The sequence below is a fragment of the Nyctibius grandis genome, chromosome 1 (assembly GCF_013368605.1).
Source record: "Nyctibius grandis isolate bNycGra1 chromosome 1, bNycGra1.pri, whole genome shotgun sequence".
In the NCBI taxonomy this organism is placed as follows: domain Eukaryota; kingdom Metazoa; phylum Chordata; class Aves; order Nyctibiiformes; family Nyctibiidae; genus Nyctibius; species Nyctibius grandis.
The window spans coordinates 103,033,041-103,057,264 of record NC_090658.1 but is presented as its reverse complement, the minus strand read 5'-3'; the positions used below and the strand labels follow the sequence as shown (position 1 = coordinate 103,057,264).

Sequence of the window (24,224 nt, the reverse complement as noted above, 5' to 3'; positions counted from 1 at the left end):
AGGCACCAGAGTCCCCCGTGGACAGTGGCAGCAACTGAATGGTGAACAAGTGCCAAATGATTCTCTGGCTGATGAAATCTGAATGACCCGAAATCAAGAAGAGTTTGGTATGGATCTGGATGTCAAATTCAGACTTTTGGGTGTCAAATTGGCACCATTACAGACTGAGGGAGATCGCAGCTGACTTACTCAGCAGCTTGTTTCTAATGCATAATACACGTGTACACAGCTTTGCTTACTTTGCCAGGGCATTTAGAAAAACTTACGACATTCACAAACAAAAAATTTAAACTGTTTTCGGGTCAAAAATTTACTAGATGTTTACAAGCTGGCAAACCAGAAAGCATGTAATCTTCAGATACTACAAATAATACCTATTTTTCTTCACTAAGGTCCATCTTTACCCTTCCCACATTCCTCTCTTTTGCCACTTATTTGCTTTGCCTTCTTTAAAGTTTCATGGTCCTCCATCACTTTCAACTCAAAAGAGAAAATAAACCTAAAGCACTATGTCAACGTTTTGCCCTTTGGAAGCAGTCTAATTTAGCAGAAAGGGAAGAATGTGTCCCACCTTTTTAACAACAGCAGTATAAGTCTTACAAATGTCCTGTCAGAGCTAAGAAATATGTAAGTCTGTTTTAACATCGGATGTGAGGGAGGCGATTAAGACTTTTAATATCACCCCTGTGTTGCACCAGTAATAAAACAGGGATTTTTCAGCATCTGTTTGAGGTCTGTTATAATTCTTTTGTGAGGACAATGCAATTTTCTTAACTATCAGCCTTAGAGTACGAAATTTTTAACACAGTTAAATTGCCCTCTTGGTTATTCCGTTTTGAAAATGCCATCACTAATTACATGCAAGTATCACATCACTCCATGAATCAAGATAGCAAGAAATACTTAAAGTGATATATCTGGTTGAATCTCTGCAACCATTCTAACATCTCACTCTTCAGACCAGGACTTTAGTCTAAAACTTAATAGAGAAATATTTGGAGATTGCATTTGAACTTCATTCACTCAACTCAGCAAAATACTAAGAGTGATTTATTCCTCTTACTGGTCATTAGCAAAACTGCCACAGCAGTACAAGAACTGCACTTCTGGGATACTGAAAGTATCAGAGGAGATCTTATAGATTTCCTTAGGAGTCAAAGGAGATCATTCCAATAACTTTCAAATTTTATTTAAATTGCAAACATTTTAAGTACTTAAATGAGTGTCCCACTTTCCTGATTGTTTTAGCCTACCTTTGCATGTAACCAACCTATGAACTTTAATTTTTCATCAGTAATTAATATAGGTCAAGGTTAGGAAGATATGGTAATCTCGATTTTTCTGCCATCTTTCCAATTTAAAATAAAATCTTATGTTCCAGTTTTCCATGTGTATGAAGAAACATGTCTTTGTTCTATAATATCAAATAATTTCATAAAAACCATCATATTAACAAGGTCAGAGGCTACAGTTCAGTTTCCTCTAACAAGCACACAAGCTTGCACAAATTGTTTGGTATTTATAGCTTTTTCCAAGAAATCACAGGTAAGTTATAGAATCAATGAGGCAGACTGTTTCCAATATTTACAGCCCAAAATTTATAGTCTAAAATCTGTCTCTGAGAGACAAAAAGGCCATAAAGTTTATTTGATTTGTTCAGTTAGGATTTTCTCTCCTGGGGAACATTCAGTGAGCAAAACGCCAGCACAGCAATCTTCACCGACATCTTTTTGTTACTGGTGCCTCAGGGAGGGACTGACTGAGAGACAGTCAGGAGATCAATATGGTGCTTCTGTGACCCCGCAATTCCTTATGGCTGATTTTGACTCTGATGGTAGGCCAGATCTTGCACCAGTGAAAACAAGCTCCAGTATTGAGGAACAACAGCTACCTTGTGACCTGTGTCCCTTTTCAGGAGGGGACACTGGGTACAGGTAAGTATCTAATTATATGAAAATAAACTGCAATAACTTGAGCTCTAGCTATAACATTGCAATACCTGTTTTCATAAGTAACATGTAAAAGTCTGAGGGTAGGAACAGGTCGTTTACTGAGAGACATAAATGATTTCTCTAAAAGGACAACAAAATCCTGTTCATATACTCCTACAGTAACCAAGCAGAAGATCCAGAGAACTGGAACCTGACTGGAGAAGTCAACAGATGGTCCTCACTGTCTGATCTTCAGACCTAGATCCTGAAATCCAGGTCAGAGCTCACAGGCAGCATAAGCCTGTGAGAGAGGAAACGGCCTCATGTTGCACCAGGGGAGGTTTAGATTGGATATCAGGAAAAATTTCTTCATGGAAAGGGTTATCAAGCAGTGGAACAGGCTGTCTAGGGAAGTGGTGGAATCACCATCCCTGGAGGTATTTAAAAGACGAGTAGATGAGGTGCTTAGGGATATTGTTTAGGGATGTTGTTTAGTGGTGGACTTGGTAGTGTTAGGTTAATGGTTGGACTCGATGATCTTAAAGGTCCTTTCCAACCAAGACGATTCTGTGATTCTATGAAACTCAGAATGGAAAAAAAGGTGACACGTCATCCACATTTAGGACATGAAATGGTCTGGAGGCTAATTCAAGTATGTCTTGAGAAGACAGTCAGTTTTATACCAAAGTGAAAGGAATACTGTTGAATAGTTTGGTAACAATCTGAGAGCAATGCTACTTTAGCCATAATCCTCTTAAAATGGAAGTGGTGTGTCCTGGTTTGGCCTAAACCAGGCCGATTTTCCTTTCAGTGATTTTTACTTTCAGCTAAGTCTCCTCTAAGTAACTGCACTTTCTGAAACTAACTACATGTTTTTGCAGACAGTGTCTGCTTCCAGGACTGATAACGCTCGAAGTTTGTAGTTATCACTGAGGCACCGGTAGCGATGTTGTGCAGAAAGGCTCTTGCTGTACTTGTTCTTGAGAGAAACCAAGGTCACTGCTGAATTCCTCACTGCTTACGAGTGAAGAGCCGAAGGGGGGTCGCAGCTGCAGGGGGGAGCGGACAGGGCAGGTGACCCAAAATTGACCAACGAGGGTATTCCATCCCATACACGTCATTCTCAGTATAAAGCGGGGGGATCACGAGGGTCTCATTCTTTCTGCTACGGTCGGTGTCCAAGGAGGACTCCGTCTGTTTTCCTGCTGCCCCCGATCCCGATCCGTGCGTTCCTGAATCCAGCTCTCGACCGTCGCTAGGCCCAGCCTGGGCCTTCCCGGAGCCTGCCCTGCAGTGCCGGTGGTGACGTGGCTGACTACAGGGGAGCTCAATCTTGGTTTTGTATATATATATATGTATATATTTGATTATTTCTATTATTGTTATTATACTCTTTTTCATTATTATAGTTGATTAAAACTGTTTTAACTTTCCAACCCAGAAGTCTCTCTCCCTTTTCCCTTTCCCTTTCCCTCTGGGGGGAGGGGGGGGGATAACAGAGAGCATCTGCTGCAGGTTTAATAGCCGGCCCAGCTTTAAACCGTGACAGATTTATTGGCGCCCAAAGTGGGGCTCGAGAGAAGCTCCGACAGGTTGCTCTGATAAGTCGAATCCCAGCTCCAGTGGGAGGAGATCCAGAGAGCTCAGCCAAGGCAGTATCAGATTTCTTCCTTTGAGATTTACAAGGGGTTGGAAATCAAAACAAATAGCTAAGATGATAATGTCATTTGCGAACCTTGTGTTACCTTTTTTCTTTTTAAAGCTTGTTTTACAGTTAAGACAGTTAAGTGTAATCATACCTTACTTGTCGTATGCGTTGTGTGTTAGTGCTTACATGTGGTTTAACAGGGCGTGCTGGTCGAAATGTGTCATTTCGGTATGCGTTGTGATACTGATTTATGTCGTGATAGACTGGGCAGTTATTATTCCGATCTCTTATCTCTATGATACAATGATGGGCAGCTTTAATCGCGAATCGGTAGCTGCGCACACCGGGCGTCTTTTAACTGATTTTGATAGTATCTGCTCCTTTTTTGCCAAGCTGATCCCTACAAAATTCAAACAGGGCATGTTGTTATTTTCATGTGTCCTGAATGTGTTACTGGTGTGCTATGTGATTAGATGTCAGTGCAGCAACAGCGGTAGGTATCATGCTGCCCCTGTAACCAGGAGAAAACACCGAAAGAAATCAGCTAGTAAAGTGAAGGGTGATGACTCAGAGCCTTCTAAGGCAGAGCCATCATATGACCCAGGTGAGGGCCCTTCTCAGTCAGAGTCAGGGCCTGACACAGATGGGGGTTTCCTTGATCGTCTTTTTAAAGCAGACCCATCACACAAGAAAGATCCTTCTAAAGCAGAACAATCACAGGAGGACTCGGACTCGGACGTAGAGATAACCTACCACTCCTTATCCCTGAAAGAACTGCGAAGTATAAGGAAAGACTTTAGTCGTTATGACCGTGAGCCAATTATTACCTGGTTACTCCGATGCTGAGATAATGGGGCGGATAGCATAGAATTGGATGGTAGAGAAGCCAGACAGTTGGGATCCCTGTCCAGAGACGGTGGTATTGAGAAGATGCTTCCAAGAAGGTCAAACACTATCAGTCTCTGGAGGCGACTCTTGTCAGCTGTAAAGAGCAGGTATCCCTATAAAGATGATGTTATGAGTCACCTAAGCAAATGGATCACTACAGAAAAAGGTATTAACTACCTTAGAGAACTGGCTGTGCAAGAGATCATTTATAGACACCCACGGGACATTGTAGATCCTGTAAATCCTGATGAAGTGGAATGCAACCGATCCATGTTCCGGAAGGTTGTGAGGAGTGCTCCACCGACACATACCCATACATTGTCAATATTAGTCTGTGGAGAAGATGCTATGGCACGACCTAGTGTGGGCGAAATGGCTAACTGTATGCGACAGTATGAAGATAGTATTTCTTCCCCACTGCAGGCCCGTGTCTCGGCTGTGGGAAAAGTGACTTCTAAGGAAGACAAGGACTCATTTAAACAACTGTCAGAAAAACTGTCCAGGATCGAGAATCAACTTAAATCTCTACCTACACAGGCCCGCGTTGCAGCCTTTAGGAGGAAAAGCCCTCCTACTGGACCGGCTCAAAGGAAACGGAACACGTCACGAGGTATCCTGTGGTTTGCCTTGCGTGATTATGGGGAGGACATGAACAGATGGCATGGACAACCTACCAGTACCCTACAGGCACAAGTACGTGAGTTGCAAGCTAACAGAAATACCAGAGAGAATTTTCCTACGAGGATGGCTGCTCCAGTTACCAATGAGCAGGACTCCAGTCAGGGTAGATGGGCCTCAGGTCCCTATTTCCCAAATATGAATAGGGGAAATGAAGGTCCAATCCCCGTGAGCTGCACGAATCCAATCTTTAATCAGAGGGGCCCTGCCTCCAGCCAGGAGGAGGAGAGGGATAACCGGATTTATTGGACTGTGTGGATTCGATGGCCTGGCACATTAGAACCACAAAAGTATCGAGCCCTGGTAGACACTGGTGCACAGTGCACCCTCATGCCATCGAATCATAAAGGGACAGAATCTGTCAGTATTTCGGGAATAACAGGGGGATCTCAAGAGTTATCTGTATTGGAGGCCAAAGTGAGCCTAACTGAAAATGAATGGAAAAAGCACCCCATTGTAACTGGCCCAGATGCTCCGTGCATCCTTGGCATGGACTACCTTAAGAAAGGGTATTTTAAGGACCCAAAAGGATATAGATGGGCCTTTGGTATAGCAGCTGTAGAGACTGAGGACATTAAACAGCTGTCTACCTTGCCTGGCCTCTCAGAGGATCCTTCTGTTGTGGGGTTGCTGAAGGTTGAAGAACAACAGGTGCCAATTGCTACTGCCACGGTGCACCGACGACAATATCGCACCAATCGAGACTCCCTGATCCCCATTCATAAACTGATTAGACAATTAGAAAATCAAGGAGTGATTAGCAAGACTCGCTCACCCTTTAATAGTCCTATCTGGCCAGTGCAAAAGTCTGATGGAGAATGGAGATTAACTGTGGACTATCGTGGCCTAAATGAAGTTACGCCATCTCTGAGTGCTGCCATGCCAGACATGCTAGAACTTCAATACGAACTGGAGTCAAAGGCAGCCAAGTGGTACGCCACCATAGACATTGCTAATGCATTTTTCTCTATTCCCTTGGCACCAAAGTGCAGGCCACAGTTTGCTTTTACCTGGAGAGGTATCCAGTATACCTGGAATCGACTGCCCCAGGGGTGGAAACACAGTCCTACTATTTGCCACGGACTGATCCAGACTGCACTAGAAAAGGGTGGAGCTCCAGAACATTTGCAATACATTGATGATATTATTGTATGGGGTGATACAGCAGCAGAAGTTTTTGACAAAGGGGAGAAAATAATTCAAATTCTTCTGCAAGCTGGTTTTGCCATAAAAAGAGGCAAGGTCAAGGGGCCTGCCCGGGAGATCCAGTTTTTAGGGATTAAATGGCAAGATGGGCGTCGCCAGATCCCGATAGAGGTGATCAACAAAATAACTGCTATGTCCCCACCAACTAACAAAAAGGAAACACAAGCCTTCTTAGGCGTTGTGGGTTTCTGGAGAATGCATATTCCAGATTACAGCCAGATTGTACGCCCTCTTTATCAAGTGACCAGAAAGAAAAATGATTTTCAGTGGGGCCCTGAACAACAACAGGCTTTTGAACAGATTAAACAAGAAATTGTGCATGCAGTAGCCCTTGGACCAGTCCGTATGGGACAAGATGTTAAAAATGTGCTCTACACCTCAGCTGGGGACAATGGTCCTACCTGGAGCCTCTGGCAGAAAGTGCCAGGGGAGACTCGAGGTCGAGCCCTAGGATTTTGGAGTCGAGGATACAAGGGCTCTGAGGCCAATTACACTCCAACTGAAAAAGAGATACTGGCAGCATATGAAGGAGTTAGAGCTGCCTCAGAGGTAATCGGTACTGAAGCACAGCTTCTCCTGGCACCCTGATTACCAGTACTAGGCTGGATGTTCAAGGGTAAGGTTCCTACTACTCATCATGCAACTGATGCTACATGGATTAAATGGATTGCATTAATTACACAGAGGGCTCGAATAGGAAACCCTAATCGCCCAGGAATCTTAGAAGTGATCATAGACTGGCCGGAAGGCAAAGACTTCGGAATGCCACCAGAAAAGGAGGTGACACTTGCTGAAGAAGCCCCACCGTATAATGAACTACCAGAGGATGAGAAGCAGTATGTCCTGTTCACCGATGGATCCTGCCGTCTTGTAGGAAAGCATCGGAAGTGGAAAGCTGCTGTATGGAGTCCCATACGACGAGTCACAGAAGCCACCGAAGGACAAGGTGAATCAAGTCAATTCGCAGAGGTAAAAGCCATCCAGCTGGCTTTAGACATTGCTGAACGAGAAAAGTGGCCAAGGCTGTATCTTTATACTGACTCATGGATGGTGGCAAATGCCTTGTGGGGGTGGTTAAAGCAGTGGAAGCGAAGCAACTGGCAGCGTAAAGGGAAACCTATTTGGGCTGCTGAACTGTGGCAAGATATTGCTGCTCGGCTCGAGAAACTAGTCGTGAAGGTACGTCATGTAGATGCTCACGTACCTAAAAGTCGGGCAACTGAGGAACATCGAAACAACCAACAAGCAGATCAGGCTGCTAAAGTGTTCCAAATAGATTTGGACTGGGAACATAAAGGTGAACTATTTTTAGCTCGGTGGGCTCATGACACTTCAGGTCATCAAGGGAGAGATGCAACATACAGATGGGCTCGTGACCGAGGGGTAGACTTAACTATGGACTCTATTGCACAGGTTATCCATGATCGTGAAACATGCGCCGCAATTAAGCAAGCCAAACGGTTAAAACCTTTGTGGTGTGGGGGGCGGTGGTTGAAATATAAATATGGGGAGGCCTGGCAAATTGACTACATCACACTCCCTCAAACCCGCCAGGGTAAACGTTATGTGCTTACCATGGTGGAGGCGACCACCGGATGGTTGGAAACATACTCTGTGCCCCATGCCACTGCCCGGAACACTATCCTGGGCCTCGAAAAGCAAATCTTGTGGCGACATGGCACACCAGAGAGAATTGAGTCGGACAATGGGACTCATTTCAAAAACAGTCTCATAGATAACTGGGCCAAAGAGCATGACATCAAATGGGTATATCACATCCCCTATCATGCACCAGCATCTGGGAAAATTGAACGGTATAATGGGCTGTTAAAAACTACCCCAAAAGCAATGGGGGGTGGAACCTTTAAAAACTGGGATAAGCATTTGGCACAAGCTACCTGGTTAGTTAACACCAGGGGATCTATCAACCGAGCTGGCCCTGCTCAGTCAGACCTTTTACATACAGTAGAAGGAGATAAAGTCCCTGTGGTGCATGAAAGGAATCTGTTGGGAAAAACTGTCTGGGTTCTTCCTGCTACGGGCAAAGGTAAACCCATTCATGGGATTGCTTTTGCTCAAGGACCTGGATGTACTTGGTGGGTGATGCTGCAGGATGGTGGAGTCCGATGTGTCCCTGAAGGTGATCTGATCCTGGGTGAGAATACTTAATTCTGAACTGCATGATGTTAATTGCTGCATGATACTAACAGTGTTCATAAGTGTCTTTCAGGTTGAAGCAGTGGTGATGAGATTGGAGCTAGCTGCAAGTGGTGTCCAGTAACCTCCTCAAGACTGACATCTTTAACCTGCAACCCGTGGGCACGAACTGTGACAAAGCTCGTACCATCTCTCCTACCCTGGGAGACTCCTAGCCAGATGGAAACCCACAATCCTGAATTAAATGAACTTGATGAACTTTTTTTTTTGTATAGAGATGAATCATAACTAATGTTATCTGTATATATTTTAAAATGAAAAGTTAGTGGTGATCTGAGTATGACGTGAATGGTATGGAATAAGGGGTGGAATGTCCTGGTTTGGCCTAAACCAGGCCGATTTTCCTTTCAGTGATTTTTACTTTCAGCTAAGTCTCCTCTAAGTAACTGCACTTTCTGAAACTAACTACATGTTTTTGCAGACAGTGTCTGCTTCCAGGACTGATAACGCTCGAAGTTTGTAGTTATCACTGAGGCACCGGTAGCGATGTTGTGCAGAAAGGCTCTTGCTGTACTTGTTCTTGAGAGAAACCAAGGTCACTGCTGAATTCCTCACTGCTTACGAGTGAAGAGCCGAAGGGGGGTCGCAGCTGCAGGGGGGAGCGGACAGGGCAGGTGACCCAAAATTGACCAATGAGGGTATTCCATCCCATACACGTCATTCTCAGTATAAAGGGGGGGGATCACGAGGGTCTCACTCTCTTTCTGCTACGGCCGGTGTCCAAGGAGGACTCCCTCTGTTTTCCTGCTGCCCCCGATCCCGATCCGTGCGTTCCTGAATCCAGCTCTCGACCGTCGCTAGGCCCAGCCTGGGCCTTCCCGGAGCCTGCCCTGCTCCTGCCCTGCTATATTGTATATATACAATATATATATTGTATATATATATATGTATATATTTGATTATTTCTATTATTGTTATTATACTCTTTTTCATTATTATAGTTGATTAAAACTGTTTTAACTTTCCAACCCAGAAGTCTCTCTCCCTCTTCCCTTTCCCTTTCCCTCTGGGGGGAGGGGGGGGCGGATAACAGAGAGCATCTGCCGCAGGTTTAATAGCCGGCCCAGCTTTAAACCGTGACATGGTGTCACCTACTGGGAATTTCCTACCAATCTGTAGAAACATTTAGGAAATGGGTTACAAAACAATCTTGAAACTTTGGAAGCAATTTTGCGTCTTTGGGGATAGAAGAGGTGAATGTTAAATAGCATGGGAATTTCAAATTGTTGCTAAAAGACAGACATCTCTAGTCACTGTGTAGAAGAGAGCGGGAGGAACTGGCTAATACAGAATGACTTATGCTCAACCATGAATTAGAGCTATGTATCACACACACGTATCTTTTTCTCTCTCTCTAGGCATATACATACAGATAAAAAGCTTTCAAAAAGCTTTCCTCAAGCCTGACTCCTCTAAGGAAGGTCAGAGTGGTCGAGCCATCCAGACAAAACAAAGGAGACTTGTTCTTAACCCAAGAGGGACTAGGTAAAAGCCTGCTTTCTTTGCAGCAAGATGGGCTATGTACTTAAATGGGTTCTAAAACTCAGAGAGGGAAGTCAGAAAAAACATCTTAAATCTTCGACATAAATATGAAAAACCACCTTTGGATGGAAAAATCCATACCGCAAGGAAACAAATAAACTTGAAAGAAATGGAAACAAATCAACTTGCCCAAAATTTTATAGCACAAACTGAAGCAGTCAGCGGTTACTGTGTTGCAGATCATTTGAAACTGCATAAATTCAAGTATAACAGGCAGTTGATCTTTCTAGCCAGGTTCTAAATCCAAAGTTACTGGTCAATGATATTAAGGAGATGCCTGTTAACACAGTATGAGTTTTCTGATAGACAAGGGACTATCTATCAGAAGGTGTCTCATTGATTAGGTATGCAGACAGGATCATCTGAATATCAGGAATGGAAGCATCTATCCCAGTAGGGCCAGTTAACTGTGTCATGGCTCAATGGCCTCATATTTTTGAATTTGTTCCCACCTCAGCCAGTGAGACAGATAGAGAGGTAACCAATGGAAGCTGCAAAAACTACCAAACCAAAGATGCTCCCATCTGCCAGGAGTGTGGCACTAACACGTGATCTGTGGAAAAACAAGCAGAGAGCCACGAGGCAAGCAACCCAAAATATGCAGGAACATGGTAAAAAATGAAGAGATTATTGACTCCCAGCTAGAAAGATTCTTGCTGAATAAATACATTCTTTTTGTGCCAGAGGGAAGATATAAGACTGAAAGCCTTCTGTTTACTGTAACATTAAAATACACAAATTTAGTTAAAAGGATGTGACTGGGAAGCAGAGAAGATGACTTGCTTTTCCTAGTTGTTGCACTCTGGGCAACATGGAGTCTTCCAGAAGGAAAGAGAATGAACAGCCTTCCGGGAACAAGTTAATTTGCACAGCTCTGAGGAGCTGGTGAAACATAACAAGGGTCAGACAGCATGTGTGGACATGATGAGACACATAAGAGAAGCAATGAAAAGACAAGCATCCAAACATTTTTCATGAAAATCCCACCCATGCGAGTTTGCATGAATTGATTCTATAGGTATCCATAAGTTTTGATGGAGAAATAGTTTCAAGAAAAGGAAAGTATATGCTGAGAAGGTGGCATGTGAAAGCTTCCCAAGGACTGGTAAGCCCTGGAGACTATTGGTGCTGGTGAACCTTCAAGAACGTAGTCTGAAAACACCAAGAGGCAGCTGAGCACCAGCACACACTGTGTTATAGAACCCAGCAATGGGTTCTATAACTCAGCCCGCATCCGAGATGACTGCTATATGCAGATAAAGGCTATGGGATTACATACGCATCTGATGAAACAAAGGACCCTCTGATGGACTTTCTGAACACCTACCACTGACCTGACAGTATTACCCTCTATTTTCTGAGTATATAGTTGGAGCTGGCTTCCCAAATGTTGCTCTAACCAGGTAATCGTGAGAGTGCAATTTAGATGTGAGACTGAATAAGTGAATATGCAATGAGAACAGTTATCTGCTGTTAGTAAAAACAGGTTAAAGAATAAAAGCTATTCTAAGAAATATGGGTTGTGATCTGTATCTACCTCAAACTCGCTCCACTATCAGGGCAAAAAGGAGTTTACAACTGGAGGAAACAGTGATAAAGATGGTCTCTTAATCTGTGCTTGCCAACAGATTTACGTTTTCTCTGTATAAGGAGAAAGTATGTTCTTTGGAATTTTTGTTCAGGTTTAACCTAGCTTTAGAGTTTGAAAGTCTTTGGTACCTTTTGACGTGCCCACTTAAAGGAAAAACAGAGAATGCAGATTACAGTAGACTTTAAAGAGTTAACATCTTTGTGAAAATGATCCTTTAAAGATTCTAGTTTCAAAATATGGGGTGCTCTGCTTTTTGTTTGTTTCCTTTTGCTTGTATTTTTCTTTGTTGCTGGTTGTTTGTCATTGCCCTGAGAGCCTCACAGCAGTCAGTATCAGGAAGCTGGAAAGATTTAGGAAGAGAAAAAAAAATGCATTGCAGCAGAAGCAGCGTGCTGCTGTAACTTCTGCTCATATCTTGAAGGCATGCTGAGGGCCTAATCCTGCTCTTGGTCATAAACCTGTTTGTGGGATAAAATGGCTGTAAGCTGTAAGGTACCATGGCTATAGGGATAAAAATACAAAGTAAATAATACTTTTACACACAGCAAAGGAAAACCTAACAGAAAAAGATTAAGTGGGTGAGCACCAATTAGTGATTTAAAACTAGCTATTGATGCCTCTGGATGTGAGCCAGTTTTCTAAAACCAATGCCACACATTGCTCTATCTTTCCTTAGAGATTTTACAGCCAAAAATGATAAACAAGTACTTCAATGAAACAGAAACATCTTACCTAAGAAACAAACTTTTCAGGGATTTTGCATAAAGTCCAGCTCAAAACTCCCAGTAGGCTGATAGTAAACCTACAGGTTCTGTTTTAAAGAACTAAAATGGACTTTTTATAGAAATTCCCAAATTTGTATCTCCAACTCTAAGAGGTGAAATCTCATGATGACACATTGCGCTTAACTACCATAGCTATAAGCTAGAGTGAGCAACCTCACTGGAATGAGTGGAGTAGCAACAGTGTAAAACCTGGTGCAACAGATCACTAGGTGAATTTTTTTTTTTTACTTTCTAGTGTCTTTTGTAATTTCTTATTCTTGTTCAGAATGCTGCCACTCTCATTTGGAATGAAATATTGCATAAGCAACCATACTGCATACGCTTAAACGATTGTAACAGGCAGTGACGCTCAAAGGCTTTTGAAACTTAGAACACTAAAGAAGACACTTTTGTTCTCATGCTTCAGTAAAGCAATAGGATTGGGAAAGAATATAATGCAATACTTCTGCAAAGACAATGTAAGCATCTTCAATTTAATCTATTTTGCAAGAAGTGTCTTGCAGGTGATAAACAATGAGTTTCCAGGAAAAAATAATCAGGTTAAAAATCCATTTTCCATTTCTTTAACAAAATGAAAAGCAATCAAAAATTTTCCTTTGGGTAACACTCAAAATGTTATTAAAGCAAAATCAAAACATTGCATTGTTCTTAGGTTATTGAGCTCTTCCAAACTTATTCACTTAGGTTAATTTTTAAATAAAAAAGTTCTTTTAAAAAAAAGCACAAACATTTTACCCTGAAAAATTTTCAACTACAACACTTGCACATCTTCAAGATTTCTCTCACAACCCTTCTTTGTTTCAGAATTTTGGAGCCTCAACATTCCTCTTTTCCACATAATCTTGTGTTTACTGGAAAACTTCCACCATCTCTTTCTTTGAATGTTCCCACCATAAAGTTACACATGCAACAGAAAAGACACAAGACAAAAGATAAAATTCTGTACAAGGTAGAGTTTTTCTTTTGCAAAAGATTTATACCTGCCGTTTTTTTTTCCAAGGCAATCCTCTTCCCTTTCGCAACATGATTTGCTTTTTCTATGCCTTGTTCACCATTTCAGTTATTGATCTGGGATCATGGCCTTCATTTGCTCTCTTTTACCAGCATTATCTATACCAATTAATTACTGGTATCATGCTACATATAGTCATTCCAGGCAAGCCTCACCATATACAGTCTCATCTACTCTGGTGTAGTTAATCTCTGAAACAAACATAATAAAAAGAGATGAAGTCATGTCGCAGCTAAGTACCATGGCTGGATTGTGATTAACACTGTTGATCTGTTCTCACTCCTGTTTTATTAAGAGTGAGGTCCCACCTCAGACCAGTGTCCCTTAGATCAGTATTTTCTCTCCAGTCAGCAGAGGGTTCTTAGGGAAATGTGGAAGGGGAAGAGTATGGTTTTGACTCTTCCCCCATACACTCCCCAAGCTCCAGAAATCTGCAGTCAGGTCATGCAGCCCTTAAAGGTAGTTCTAATGACACCCGTGTGGTTATTTTATCTGTCTCTTTAAATGTTCTTGGTTTTCCTACAAAAATTTTCCTTTCACTCCCATCTGTATGAAATCATTGCCATTTTGCTTTTTCACATACGATGTTCTGAAGTTCCACAAAACACAAAGAACACGTTATGTATACTATCTAGTGCATGTTTATTGCACTTTGGTGTATAATTAATCTGAATAAAAAATACGACCCATATAAATAATCTAAAACCAGGGAGTATGGAGGAATGGTCCCAAGACTGCCCTCTCCTATGAAACTCTGGCAGGTAACTATGTAAGGAAATAGAATTGTTTAGGAAACATTGCTACATATTTTTCTGCTTCTTTTAAAGAGAGTGAATCCATGCTCTTACTGCTACAGTTTATGTAAAAAAAGCTATTCCAGCTCACTGCATACATCTATCTTTTTTAACGGCACAGTGAAAAGCATTCATTGCATAGCTGAAAAGGAGAAAATCTGCATCTATGTATGAAAGCAATCAATTCATTCCACTTGTAATGAGATTTCTCCTGTCCTTCAGTTTGATTGTTTACCTTTACAATCACCTCCCATGCTGTTTGGAAAAAGAAGAAAAAGAAATGGAAAAGAATCAAAAGCCAAGCAACTCAATATGACTATGTTTAATCTCATCACTACCTGTTCTGAAGAATGCATTTGCATATTTATAATACTGTGTTACTACAGGAATGACAACCTTTAGTGGCAGGATGTAAGCCAGCAAGACAGTGAGAGCTCAACTTGTTCTAAGAACTTACTGGAAATTGGCTGTGCTCTTACTGTGGGCACAATTCCCAGTGGTCACAGCTATGCTCAACATGTTGAACAACATCTTCTCTATGATTTAAAAATACATGGGAGTTATTCAGCTAATAAATATTTCAAATTTTAGCTACAGTTTTGCATGCCAAATCAAAAGGAAGAAGTATCTAAAAGCCAGTATCACCTTCTGTTGTGTCTAGTGGACTGTCCATGTTTCATGATGGTGCTTGTTTTTCCTGTCACAGCACTCTAGGATCTTTCTCCTGTTATGGAAAACTAAACTTCTGCTGAGCCAGTGGCATTAGCTTAAGCACAGAGATTTAAGCCACGCTACTCTGGAAGAATTATAAGTTTTCCTTATATCCCAAACAACATACTGCAAAACTGCTGCAGTTACACTTGGGCATCTCTTCAACAATTTCTAACACAACTTTCTGTGACACATATATAAGCTCTGTGGTATTTAGTGCACAGCTGGAGTTGTTCATAATATTAATTTTAAGTAAGTTGCATTGCCTTTTTGAATTAATCTATCCTGTTCCCACACTGTAGGCACAGCAGATATCAAAAAATCGCAAGTCACTCTTAAGTATCCTCTGAGATTCTGAAAAGGAACAGCCCAAATTCTTTAGTCTCTGAAATTTACCCACAGATTTCTTTTTCAAAGATAAGGAAATTTGGAACTCATATATACCTCCCTTGACAGAGTCGGTTTCCCAGAACCAGAAACTGCCCCTCCATATGCCCAAAATTATAGAATATGGCCAGAGTGGTTCATGTAGAGCCAAGCATTTGCCTACTGTCATTTTGGCACTAAAAAAGCCCAAATCAGTGGATCAGTTCTTCTTCAGCCTAAGGATTTAGGGCACAAATGTATTCAGTATTTTCCAGCAGAAATTGTGTTTCTGCTGCTCCAACGCAGCTCAGCACCCAGCTGCGCTGGACTGGAGGGGAAAAGCACACGTGTCTGCAGTCTGCCTAGGAAGTATTATGGTTCATGGCATAATATAGACAGCTTTAAGGAAATTCTAGTTTGCAGATAGAAATTACATAGATTTTTCTTGAAAATTCCTCCAGAAGGAAGACTCATCTGCTAATATACATAAGCTGATTTCTTGCATGCTACAAAATAACCACAACAAGCCTCCAGACTTTGGTAATTTGTATTTAAATCAATAAAATTTAAATACTGCGTAAATGAGACTAGTGGGCTTGTTTTATGGCAAGAAAACTGTTTTAACCAGAGCAAGTTGTATTTTCCTTAGTGATGTAGCAATTCACACTATTATTTATGCTCACAGTCAAATATATTTTCTTTAAGTTTTACCAGTATCTCAACGTAGAATATCCTCTCTGAAATGCTAATTGTAACTACTACCCATCCCATGATCATTCTCAGTCTCTTTTGCTTGGAACTGGTAACAGTGATGTACACAGATCAGAAAATTCCTATCTCTCACTATAATTGCACAGGGATTTTGTTTTCTTTTGAGTCAGTAATGTCTAAATTGGATTAAGATAAGAGTCGCTTACGAGACCTTCTCTACAGAAGTTGTTTTCATCACTGCCATATTTAATGCTATTTTACTCTAGAACTTCATTTTTTACACCATTCTCACATGAATCAGCTTCCATGAAGTTCATACCTAACTTCGGATTACACTTAAGGACTAAATACTCTGAAGAGGAAAAATAATACCCTGAATTTTGTTTTTGCTGACATACTCATGAATGAATGCAATAACTGGCATGCTGGCACTGTTCATTTTGATCAGATGAAATTCAAATGATATGATGAGTGACTGATCTCAAAATCAGAGGACTTAAGTCTCTCTATTTATGTTTGTTTAAACACCTTTAGCTGGTAACAAGCCCTTCACACCCCCCTGTCTGTGCAATTGCTGCTCTTGGAAATAATAATCTGAGTGGGTGGCTGAGAATGGAGCTGGCAGATGCAATACTGATGCAAATTACTGCTACTTAGCAGCACATGCATTCATTCATTCAGGGAGTCATTTTTTTATCATTCCAGAAGTAAGCCAAAAGTCATAAAATATTTTACTTGTCAAAGCCTAGAAATAAAATCTTTAGTGTAGTCAATATTTATTATCATAAAATATAATGTTAAATAGATAATTGAACTGTCAGCATGCCCAATGTCATAAAGAAATCTCTGAAAAAAATGAAATACATTCTGTGTGCCTAATATGTCTGTTTTGTGGGGTTTTTTTCACTATTGCAATTGGAGAACTCATAATGCAAGTATGGCTGCTGATACACATTACCAAGACCAAATAATGCCAACCATAAAATCCTGATTAGTCTTTCCTTTATTATGCCATATTATTGCCTTCATTATTTTAGCTACTGAGATGAATGGCTGAGGGGACAGAAAGGAAAGCAGAATAATGCACAACATTACTAAAGGCAATACATAGTTCAGTGAAATTAGCAGTCGTTATTTCTGTGTTGACCATAATACTGCTGTTCTACAGACTGTAAAGCAAGACACCACACTACAATCAGTACTTGTTCTTTGGATCAGATATATACGAAGCTGCCTTACCTTGCAAATAATTACTTCAGGTGCATTGACCAGGCAGTGATCCCAAACACATTTTTTTATTTTATCTATAGTGCATTTTTACACACATTTAAGCAAAATGTGCACTTTGATATCTTTTTTACAACTATGCTCTGAACAAATATTCAGTCTTTAAAAGTCCCATCTCTAAAGAAATAATAAACAGAGAAAACCTATTTATGTACACCAATATTACAGAAGTAATGGACTTCTCTCAAAACAAATGAACTTTAAGCTCGTTTCTCTTTTAGGTTAATTATTTAAATAACAGTAGTACTATAGTAACTTTGGTGGTCTACAATTATATGGGAAGCAAGCTTTGCATAGCAAGAGAAAAACTGTATTTAAGCAATTGATGTAACTTGAAAAAAACAAACAAGTCTTGGAGTCAGAGTCTATTATGAGTCTATTAATTGAGTCATTAATAAGTAGACAGGCAATGGAAGTGTAACAGCTAAAGAACAAACATATTGACAGTAATTGCAACCAGAATACAGATACAATACCTTAGCTTTATCCCTCATGGATCCTTTCCCCAGGATGGACATTTTTGCACCTGTTTCCTCTTGTAACCTCTTCAAGGAGTTTCCTCTTGGTCCAAGCAATTTCCCAACAAAATTGAACTAGAAAGCAAATAAGAGAACTATTTTACACCAAGAGGTACTTTTTCAAAAACATAATAAAACTTTATAAACAAGCTGCTTAAAAGAGAAAAGTTTTCTTTCCTTTAAAAAAACATACTCCTACTTAGTTCTGAGCCTAATGCATTGGGACATAAGTCTGGAGAACCGAGGTATCCTCCCATCTAGAGCGAAAGGCAGTAAAAGCATTCATGGTTTAACTGAAGACCAGGAGGCTCCTCTCTAGGACAAAAATGGCCATTGGCTGCTTAGGTTCAGCAAACTGCTAAAAAAGATCTTTGCTTATCAGATGGTATAGGTGAAACCCAGAGAACGCATACATTCTTTCTTGAGTTAGCGAGCTTTATTGGCAAAGTAATATATTCTGCAAAGTTAGAGCTTTAGATGGATTTTTAGGAATTGATCTTTTGCACATTGATTATAAAATAAGTGCTATTTTGTGTATTGGCTTCAAGTATCTGTTTTGCCAGTAATGGAACAAAGCAGAAACGATAGATCACTGTAGATACACAAGGCTATTTTCTGAGAGGATTTTAAAGAGTGCTGGGCTTTGTCTGACATGATGTTAATATTCTTAAACACCGCACAGTTCATGTGACACATACAACATGGTTTTTTTCTGTATGAAGAGGAGAGATGTCTACATGAAAATGAGCGAACAGAACATTAAATAGATGAGGTGTTAATGTTATCTCCACACAAACTAGCAAAAATGGGGGAGTCTATTAAGTAACAGTAATTTGTTAATTCTGCAATCAATAGTCTCTTCAATTGATTATTTTTTATGCTTTCCAAAATCTTTTTAAAACTCTATGGCATGCTGTCTTTGGAAGCTGACTGGGAACCATCAGCACTTGCTTAGGATGTTTACAAATTATGTTAAAGTCTGAACAGACAGTAACTCTGGCGTGGCTTTTCAACAAATAATAGGCTTAGCCAAGGAAAAAGGTATGTAATTGTATCAGCACTTCCTTGTTTTTATTTCAGAGATAAAGAACAAGACAATGAGAAATAGCAATCAAGAATATGCTGCTGTCAAAAATATACCTGAATGTCTAAAAAAGCTGTTATAACATAACTTGTTTTGCATTACCTTCTATTTAAGAAACGAAGAAAATGGGGAAATATTCTTGTTTCCACTTTGGCCAGCAAGACCATAACAACACAAATGCCTCAGCCGTGTTAATAAGAACCAAACTCAGAATCAGGCCACATACCCCAGAACGCACGCTGGCTTTCAGTCCAGTGTCTTAATTATAAATCACTTGTAACTTCCTTTAAATATTGGTTAAACCATCAAAGAAAATAACATGTAATCACAGGAAAAATAAATACGTAAGGTGAAACCTATTGCCACCTAAACCAACATAACTGATTTCAGCAAGATAACATGTACAGGGGGAAGTAGTAAGTGGTAATGTTGCAGAAAAACCTGTCAAGCTTTGAAGCTCCAAAAAAAGATTTTTCAAGCTTGTACACTTGCATTTTTTTTCCAACTCTATCTGTGATTAATAAAAGTTATCAACTCTTCAATAAATCCTACTCCACTTTCAGGTAGGATTACAGATGATGCCCCTATCACAGCATCAACAATCCTATGTCTTGAAATTGTAGCTATGCTTCTTCCAGGGACAACTTGGCTTAGAAGTTGTTCTTGGCTTCAAATTGATTATTAAATTTCATATGAAAATAAACCAAACGGTGGAGAAGGAATGGCAAGGACTGAATTTCAACTTTAATACTAGACTTTGGACTGAATCTGTGGATAGAAATAAGATTTCAAAAACTATACATCTCGTGTACGTGAAGGTTTCTTAGAGATGGAAGAGCAGACAGCTGAGCTTTCATTCTTCTGCAGGGACCACCTTACCTGCAGAATGGCTGTTCAAAAGTTACAGCACCAAATCTTTTGTGCCACTTATACATCACCAAACAGAGAAGAACCATGTACTGCTGTATCCTTTCAGTGACTTAATATTAAGAAAAGCTGGATGAGTTATACCACTATGTAAGTTTGGAGGAGACTATGAGAAGGCCAGCCAAAGCTCGACTCCATTTGTTCTCCGAATGGAATAAAACTATTAAAATACCCTCTATGAAGATTTATGCTGACCATTTATATTTAAGTACTTCATAAACTGTCTAATAATTACCTTGACATATTGCTGCAAAGGAGCGGTATGGCCAGCATAAACTACGTACTAAGTGGATTTTAATCACTTCACAGGAAACAAATGGCTGGGGATTTTAATTCTATTGATTATGTAGCAGACAGACACTCACATTTCATCCACCTTCTAAAAAACACGTATCAGGAAGCAAGCAGTTACTTACAACTGAATAATTGAATTGCTCTTAATTTGGTTTTGTCTAAAGTTGCAGAAAAGCCAGTGCACTATATCAGACATTCAAACGTTGTGCTTGGTCTTCCCAGCGTCACTCTAGGACCACTGGCTACCCTCAGCACCAGCCTATAATCACAAAACTCCCAAAAATCTGAAAATACTGGTAGATTAACTTTGACTCAATAAGTTATGAAAAATTAAATCCTTCGTGTTTATATGTGAGTAAAACCAGCACACAAGTAAGTTTCAGTTAACAGCACAAATTGTAAGAAATTTGAAACACAATGTTATTCCTCTTACTTATTTTATTAAGATATGCTGGACAAGAACCTCAGCAGAATCAATTTTAATACTGGAAAGCTTAGGCTCCAGTTACAGCCACGCGCACACACACAGAGCCAAAGCATATAGAGACAGTGAAGGAAAATGTGGAAATTCAGGCGGTTTGACTGCATATGACGACCCTTGCCCACAAACACACATTCCTTGTACAGCCACTGGAACTGCAGATCTTATTTTGCAGTCTTAGTTCTGATCCATTTCCACCATGTGTACAAATTTTCTCCAAATAATAGTTGCTGTATGTCTCTGGGATAATATCTGGTCTTATTAGGAGAGGACAGCTGAGAAATGATGACATACAGAAGAAAGAGTATTAACAGAAAGCTTTCATTGCTGGGGAAAAAACAGACTTCCACTTGAAAAATTTGGTTATTGTTGTGTTACTAGGTGTTTTTATAGGTGGCTTAACTTTTCAATCACATTTATGAACGTGAGCCAGGCTTTCTGTGTGCTTGAAGAAACTCTTCCTGCTTTATGGCAAAGATTTTTCACATTATTTTCTTAGATTTTTTTTATCATTTGTCTGGGGGAGACAGATGCATGTCTTCAGGGGAAAATGATTAGGTGACAGCAGGGGCTGCTTTACTTATAATCAAATGCACATGATGCCTTTTGTGTCAAAATCTGTGTGATAAACTTTCTCCTGTGCAAAATAAAACCTGACAGAGAATACAGCTCAATACATCTTTTGAGTATCCACAGCCAGTCTCCCCAATGTCTTCCCCAACCAATATACACACAGTTTCACCAGATTTATCTGCATCTTGATTACTTTCATACTCCACCCTGCATAAGCAATGAGACTGTAAGGTGCTCAAAGCTAACAGTCTGGCTTCTCAGTCTCCATCAAAGTTCTTCTTCACAAAACTTTTATTTTTCACTCATGGAAATAGCCAAAAATGATAGTGCACACATGGACACACAAAAATTATTATCTTTCCCCAAACTGTGCTGCTTCCATCCCTCTACAAAGCTTTGTGCTTGTACACTTACAGCGAATACTTACTGACAGTGTGAGACATTCTGCTCGAGTCTATATGCTAGGACTGAATATTTAAAACCAAAGATTAGAAGTATAAAGAAAATGAAGAAGTCTTAAGAACTAATTACATGAAATTTCTTACCAAAAATCTGCCTATATTAATGAAAAGCTTAGGGTTGCACTCCATGCATGAATACATATATCATCACAGACTTGTTCATCTCCAAAACCCCTTACAGTAAAACATGCTACACATCAACACACTGCACTCGATTCAGGCTAAGACACTGAGAAGAGAATCCCTAAAACTAACCAGGTGTTGTCAAGCTGGATCACAGCACAGGCAGTCTGTCTCCCAGTGTCAGCATTTATTATGCTAATATACCATACATGGTTTCTATGAAATGCCAGAGATTAATTATAACCAGTGCTGTAAAAAAAATGTGTACAATAACTAGTTCTTAAAATATATCCTGCAGCTTACATACAATGTAGTGATATAGTCTTAAGCATACCTCAAGAACATCATTATGTGTATGTATTCTCATTGCTATGCTTGAACTTACCTTAATATGGATATGTTAAGTGTTGTTCTCAAAAGTCATAATACTAGCAGAATTATAACAGAACTGAAATTAAACACACACACACACACATATATAAGTTGATATTTACATAACATCTGATTTATATAATGTTGCAAACTCAGGAAAAGTTGCTTCAGTATAGGGAATATTCAAGTAAATTGTCCAGGAGATGAGCGCAATGGGAGTTTGAACTTTGAAGCGGGCATCCAAGGCAAACAGACACAGCTCCACTATTGTATCTGTGCTGTATAAAAGATGGGGAAAAGAAAAATAGTGAACTTGGGCTGTAGAGAATCTGTAGCTAATACTAGAATATTTAAATGTCCTTGGCTCCTGGCATTGGAGCCCTCTCACTGGGGAGCAGCCCACCCTGATAGCTGCAAACAGGGCTAAGGGAGCTAGGCAGAGAGAAGCTGTTGACTTCATCACTACCTCATTTTTTAATGCTGAGAACTGTAATCAAACACTGATCCTTACCTCGGTTGTATACACGGGACTCACTTTATTCTCAGTATGTGGTAAATTGGCCTTTGAATAAGCAGAGAGACATAAAACGGCCAATTCTCCTGTGAGACTCATCACACCGGTGGGCTGGCATTGCTGCTCTGCCTATGCGTGCCAAGATACACCGCGAACCTCCCAAGCACTGGGACACAGGATGCAAATTCTGGCGCAGTGACAAGGGGTGTCTGGCAGGGTGCTACCCAAAGCCAGCAGGAGCCTTAGGCTGAGAACTGTCACACGCACTTGGGACACAGTCCTGCCTGCCCAGCCACATGGCACCATCAGAAGTACATCAAAAGTTACTCCACCATATAGCAGCATTAAGTGCTCCCCATAAAACCCATCCTATTTAAAACCACACCTATACCTTTCTCTTCACCTCCCTTCTGCACATGGGGGCAAGAATGCCGATAACCAATTAAGCAAAGAATCATATAATTTGCTGTTATGTTGCAACATAAAGCTCTAACCTGCAGTTCTTTCAAGATTAAAAACTCCATTTAATATTAGTAAGGATTTTGACTACCTCAGGACAGCATACTATTGGTGTAACAAATCTAACTTACAGTTTACAGCATTAACATTCAAGCCTCAAACTAAATACAACGATTGATAAAAAATGCATGTTTACATTTAGAAGAGTATTTGTTTCCCTGTTTGATGTAGCCCAAATACATCCCTACTAGAACAGTAACATTTTCTTATTTTATAAACACTATTTTAATTGGGTTTTACAAGCAGAAACAAGGAATATGCTTGCCATTAAGAAAATGTGTTTCTGTCAGTGACTGTTTCTGTTTTATACACAGATCAGTGTTCAGAACAGTAACAAAACCTAGATAAATAAGGAATGGGACAGAGAAATGTTTCCAGCTGTAAGATAAAGCAGCACAAAGCCCTGAACTGGGAGAATAAATTAATTTCTTCTAGAAAGAGCAAAACAGAAATAGCAGGGGCTTGGCAACATGAAATAGGTTTGTTATTTCTTAGTGAGTTCTGTTCACCATTGCTATCAGCTCCTTTGTGGGGTGACAAAGTGTCTTTCCATTTTCAGAGCTACTTATCCTCACAAAAACATTTCCTTGTTCATGGGAGAAAAAATCCTTCTAAATTCAGTCCTGTACTAAAAAAAAGAGAAGACATAGTATTATTCACTCCTGAATAAAACTTCACTGATTGAGACCTGCTTATAAGTTAGTTTTCTTCTGGTCCTATTCTAGGACTTCTGCTGGTTTATTTATTTTAGAATAGAGCTTATTTTTAAGAGTATCTCACCTTTTGATATGCACAGGGGAGTTCCCTTCATGTTAAGGTAGTACAGGACAATTATGAAAGAAAATTCTATTTTTCTCAACACATTGTAAGCATGACAATGCCTATAATAATATGCTTTAACTTTTGGTCAGCCCTGAACTGGTCAGGCAGTTGGACTAGATGATTGTTGTAGGTCCTTCCAACTGGAACTATTCTATTCTATTCTATTCTA

General features: G+C 40.1%; 1 protein-coding gene across 1 annotated transcript in view; it reads right to left on the bottom strand.

Moving 5' to 3' along the window:
• The window catches only part of KHDRBS2 (KH RNA binding domain containing, signal transduction associated 2), a 409,730-nt gene that overhangs the window by 241,877 nt on the left and 143,629 nt on the right, over window positions 1–24,224 (bottom strand). The window contains exon 3 of the mRNA XM_068407910.1: window positions 17,844–17,960. Within this exon, the coding sequence (XP_068264011.1) occupies window positions 17,844–17,960 (117 nt within the window). The remainder of the gene's footprint in view (window positions 1–17,843; window positions 17,961–24,224) is intronic.